The 6,000-nt window shown below is 37.2% G+C and overlaps 1 protein-coding gene across 1 annotated transcript in view; it reads left to right on the forward strand.

The window, feature by feature from the left end:
• RHOV (ras homolog family member V) overlaps window positions 1-5,769 on the forward strand; it is a 21,119-nt gene extending 15,350 nt beyond the window's left edge. The window contains exons 2-3 of the mRNA XM_058162080.1: window positions 2,954-3,012; window positions 4,417-5,769. Coding sequence (XP_058018063.1) covers window positions 2,954-3,012; window positions 4,417-4,857 — 500 coding nt within the window. The 3' untranslated portion in view covers window positions 4,858-5,769. The remainder of the gene's footprint in view (window positions 1-2,953; window positions 3,013-4,416) is intronic.
• Window positions 5,770-6,000: the final 231 nt, after the last annotated feature.

The following is a 6,000-nucleotide window of genomic DNA, read 5'->3' on the forward strand; positions in this document are numbered from 1 at the left end:
TCTCTGAATATTTGAAATTTTTGATGTGATATCCTTTGGAGCTGCAGAGATCAGATATTTAGTTTAGAGATGATAATGAAAATTAAGTAGCAGAAATCACCACAAAGGAGAGGACAGGGTATTTAATCTTAGCTATCCCATACAACAGGGTTGGATTAAACTAGGAGAAATGTGTTGGTAAAAGGTGGTGAGTTCTCCCTGATTATTTCTTCAGTTCTCAGTCAATGTCAATTAGATAATGTGTAAACCATTCACACTCTGAATTTTGTGAATTGAATTAGATCCGCTGTATTTTAAAGCCAGGACCTGACCAATCTCATTAAGTCAGGATATCAATATTTACATTTTTCCTTGTATTAGGTTAACAAGAAACTATGGAAATATTTGAAAAATTAGGAAGTAAAGTTTATTTTTAAATAATTTTTTATACTTGGCATTTAGCAGACTACATTTTTAAATGTGTATTTTTTAGACTAACAAATGGCTAATGGCTTGCAGGACTATGTAGGTATATTGTTTGGTTACTTACATGAGTTAATAGTTCAGCTGTGGTTATGAAAGAATGGCATACAAGAAAGTTGTCTTATTTATGAGGAAAATATTCTTTCTCTGTTTGAACTACAATACTTGAGCTGATTTGTGAGGATAAACTACACAACAGACAAATAGCCAGGCCTTTCTGGGCCTCACCACTATATAAAGCTTCAACTTTTATGAAGGAAAATTTGGACAAATAAATTGTCTTTCAAACAAATACTCCCTGCCACCATTGATATTCATGTTGAGCAACCTTTGATAGCCCTTCAAGGAATTTGTGCATTTACTATGAACATACTATGAAACCTGGTGCTCCAGTCCTCTCCTTATGTCTTTAAAGCCATTTAGAAACCAAGGGGGGAAAAGAAGAGGAGAGAATGAAGCAGAGGGGGAGTGTTGGAAGAAATATCCATCTGAGTTCAGTTCCAAGTGGGGACAAAGACACTGGAAAATGGAGGCTGCTTGGAAAGATGGTTTAATGGTGGTCAGGATCACATGGCTTGAGTTCCTGAACAGAAAAGGGCTGAGATCCTGTGTGCTCCCTGGCTTTATGCTTTTTCTGAGCTTTGAACTTTCTGGGGCACAGGAAGAGTATCCTGATTGGTTGTCAGACTCCCAGGGGGTGGGAGTCTTAGTTAACAATGTAGGTTGTCCCTCAAGCTTGCCTGAGCCTTGCCATGTGGTGAGTTTCTGTTCTATTGTGTTGCAAATGATGGGGGGATTCAGTGAGCTTGGTTGAGGCTTTAATGGCCCATTGACAAAGGTGGGGGGTGGCAGGAAGTTGCAGGGAGCTGCTTTGTCTTTAAAACATGTTTCTCCATTTCTCATCCAGGGAAATATATTCTGCCTTTTTAAATATTTTCTAAAATATTTCATTCTTCTAGGAGGGGGTGTGTGCTAAATTCCTACAGGAGAAAAGAAAGAAAGAAAGAAAGACCTAATTGCCAGTTATACATGTTTCTGTTTTGCTTTTCCCACTCAACTTGCCCTCCAGGTTTTATCAGTTCAGATCCAATTGCTTTGGCCCACAAATGCAAGGATAGATATATGCTGTTTTGAAGAGTTGCTAGAAGCAATAAGAGAAAAAAGGAAGCCCAGGCCAGTTTCAGCCCTAAGGGACTGCCGGCTTAATGACAGGTTGTTCTTATGGAAGCTGTTAGGAGCTGCCGGACCCCCACTGCTTCAGCAATCTTGAGAACAAGACAATGGAGAAGCTAGAGGGAGTTCTCAAATGCCCACATGGGAGTAATGCCCCGCTTTCAAATATCTTAAGTCACAGAGCTTAGGACCATTAGTGGACTAACCCTGACCTGTTTTAGCTAAGATGAACAAAACATGAAGGTAGGTAAAAGAACTTCTGTGCCTGTTGGGTGGAGCAGTTTTTTAAAAACTTTGTCAGAGTTCATTGCAATTATGCAATGATGTTTGTGGCAAATACTAATAAGGTTTCGCTGTTAACAGTAAACAACTCTGGATATGCAGCATAGAGAACATCTCTGAGGTGGCAAAAAGCAGAAAGGCTCTGAACATGCAGACTTCTTGATTTTCAATTGTTTGCTTTTTGAAAAGTTACTTTCCTGTACTGTAAATAGTAGAGACCCAAGGACATCATGTTTAACTGTGTATGCATTTATTTATGTTAGCTAAACATAGCATACAGATACTGAAGACCCATTTACCAATTGGCATGACTGCAGCTCAGACCTGGTTCTGTATTTTGATACTTAAAGCCCTCCTAACCAACCTGAGGCATTATATCAATAATAATAATAGCTAGAAAGCAGCTGCATTAATCCTGGTCTTCTGTGTTTAAATATTTGGCTAGCTTAACATGCTCCATCGTTTGACTGCCACCTTTCCATCTGACTGGATGTTAACAACACTGCCCCATATGTAGAAGAGTAGCCAAATTTGAAATTGCCTGACTTTTCTGGTGCCTTCTCAGGGACAATGCTGGCTGGAGTTGATAGAAACTATCATCTTAAAACATCAGATTATGAAAGGGTGATCCAGAGTTTCATAATGTCTCTAGTGCCTACTTAGATCATAGGCACAGTGGCATCCACTCTCGGTTATTGGTTCAGCACATCAACATAGATGGGAGTGTGGAACATAGATACTACAGGACCTGGAAAAACTGGCTCATGTTTGCTTTGAGATGGAATATATACTTTTCCTGCAATCATTTATTGAGATGTAGGTGGCCAAACAGAGGCAATACTTCAATGCAGGTTAAAATTATTAGTATAGAGATGGGTATGTTTTAGTAATAAACCTTCTACAGCATTTGCTCAGTATTTTCAAATATGCAGCTTTCCAGCTTCAAAGCTCTCTCTGGAGAATAGACCAAGACTGATACTAGTGAAGCTGAATGGTATATATCAATTACTTAGTGATCTTCTCTTTCTCTTCACAGTTCAAGTCTTGGTTGATGGTGCACCCGTTCGTATCCAGTTGTGGGACACTGCAGGACAGGTGGGGCCTATAAAAGTAAAGAATATTTGCAGCTCTGGTTCAAATGCCATGCTAAGGATGATATCAGAAAAAAAAATGACAATAATTCAGTAAAAAAAAAACCTCTGACATTCCGTAGCAATCTACAGCATAGTTCTGGCATACTTTACATTAAAATTATATTTCAGTATTGGAGAGGAGACACACTGTGTTTCCTTCTGGGGAGTTCTTATTTGAAATAACCTTTGAATTGGGAATTCCTGGCATTGCGTAATATGCTAAATATGTTATGGATGCCACCTTGCATTCCTGGAAGAAAACTGGGTTATAAATCTAACCAACAAACGGATATAATTTTCTTGTCTATGTGACTTATGGCTTGCTAACTGAAATTTATTTATGTTTTTGCAGCAAAAATTTAATATTTTATGAAATAGTATGTCTGGAGGCCCATGACTTTTTAAGCAAAGCATGAGCTCTGAAATATTAATTGGGACAAGAGTTTGGGATTTGATTGTTTACATGATTGAGAAGCCATTTTAATGGGCATTAAAAGTCCCTCACTTCTTCAATGGTCTAATTAGCGAATTAACTCATTTTTGAAAACATCATTTATTAACTAAGTCACAGTGGCTGCATTTACATATAACACTAGCCATTAACCTTAATATTTTGGGAGCAATGGGGACATCTGGGATTTTGAGCCTGTTCTGAATATGCTCAGAGAATGGCTACCAGAGGGGATATTTCTGATTACAAACATCCACTTTATAGGAGGCAAAATAGTGAAGTTATTCTCCTGCCATATTCCTCCAGGTTATTTCCTAATATCTTGGTTTTATTCTTGGTTTTATTCTGCTTTTTTCTGGGCACATTCCAAATAGAGCGGTTTTATTTTCTAAAAATGGGCTCTGGAGTTTATGAAAAAGCCCAGCCTAGAAACATTTTGGGAATTTAAAAAAAGGTGAATTATCAGAAAAGAAATTATATATGAGACTGAAGATCGTTGGCTTCCTGTGTATTTATTTATTTCAATGATCGAAGTCTCAAAACATAAAATCTGGAGAACAAAAGAAACATGCACACTGATGTCTTAGCCCAGTCAGGGACTCTGGCCATAAACTGTAATGGTGGGGTTTATCCAACATGCTGAGGCAAAATTTGTTTAGTTTTAGCTTAGTATGATGTGTGAACTGAACCATTAATTTTATATTTAGTAGCTATTAATTGACTTAATTTTTCTCTTAAAAACACTTGGGAAAATTCAAATGATTTCTAAACTTTGGATTGTTTTGCTGATTGAAAGCTGTAAAAGTTTGGCTTTGGAGCTTTGTGGAAAAGATGAGATTGCAATGCCTACTAAGTATAATTAGTACAGTAAATATCTGACACAAATTGATCTCCATGTTTCTTTTCTCTATATAGGAAGACTTTGATTGCCTCCGCTCTCTCTGTTACTCTGACACAGATGTCTTCCTGGTCTGCTTCAGCGTTGTAAATCCCACCTCCTTCCAAAACATTACAGAAAAATGGATTCCAGAAATAAGAACTCACAATCCACAAACACCAGTAGTGCTAGTAGGGACACAAGCTGACCTGAGAGATGATGTCAAAGTATTAATCAGCCTGAATCACTACCATGTAAAACCTGTGGCGAGAACACAAGCAGAAGGCCTGGCTGAAAAAATCCGGGCTCAGACTTATGTAGAGTGCTCTGCTTTGACTCAAAAGAACCTGAAGGAAGTTTTTGACACAGCCATTGTTAGTGCAGTTGAATACAAAGCCCAACAGGAAAAGAAAATGACAGCTAAAGGAATCAAAACTCTTTCTAAATGTCGATGGAAGAAATTCTTCTGCTTTGTCTGACACTGACTCCAGTAAGAAACATTTGTAAACCAAAGTAGTCTGGAGCTCAAACTCTTGTTGGATTATGGCGAAACTTGCCTGGGAGTGAAGAAGGAGAAGTGTAGCATCAAATGGTCCATGCTACCTTCAAACATCTGGGACGGGATGGTCTGATGCTGATGTACTGAGTCCAGCAGCCAAGTTAATTTATATATACATATATTTCAGGCAAGATGACCAGTTTTTACAGCTTTTGAAGGCTTGATAGCATATTAATTGAACAAATTAATTAAATCTGGAGTAACTATCCCAACTTGCCTACAGGGCACAAGAGCAGGGAAGGTTGAATGAAACTTGATTTAATGCTTCAGTTATAAATTTGAGAGTTATATCTCATTTTCAAGTCATAATGAATAGAGGATTGATGCAGAGGATTAATGCAGAACTAAAATTTCCACTTCAACCCTCTTAAAAGTAAAAGAAAGCAAAATAACTGAGATATAACTGAGGATTAATCCATGTTTGGGGTGAATAGTGGCTATGTCACATCCTTAAAACAACACAATATTTCCCAATGAAATTATGTGGGAAAATGCCTATGGCTCAAAAAACAACAACCAAGTATGATATAGTGCTGTTCTAAGAATATTTGGATTCATATGTGAAAAGCATACCACAAACTGAAATATTGCAGAAAATATGTGGTTATATATGTGTGTATGTTTGAATGTGAAATAATTTCTGAACATTTTCAACAGGAATGTAGTCTGGGCATCCACTGAAAAGATTGATACATGATTTGCTTTGATGTAAACTTTCTGTGTGAACAAACTTTCTGATTCATTTTTAAAGTCATCCTTAGAAAGTATTTTAGAATAATCAAACTTTAACCTGTTCAAACTAAATTCAAGATTAAAAGTCCAGAAGCTCTGAGTATGCATTCTTTTTCCTCCCTAAATTATGCCCTATTCACTATTCTAGGACTTTCCAAACTAGGCAAACTGATACTGTATTGTCTATTTTTAATAAGATGCCACCCAGTACCATGCCAATAATATTTAGGTGGAAGGAAATTAGCAATTCTTGTTATACATTTATATCAGGGATTGGGCCCTAAAATCATATTCCTTTATATTTCACTGTTAATACTGAAGGCTTAATGGT

This window comes from Ahaetulla prasina, chromosome 1, assembly GCF_028640845.1.
Source record: "Ahaetulla prasina isolate Xishuangbanna chromosome 1, ASM2864084v1, whole genome shotgun sequence".
Classification (NCBI taxonomy): Eukaryota; Metazoa; Chordata; class Lepidosauria; order Squamata; family Colubridae; genus Ahaetulla; species Ahaetulla prasina.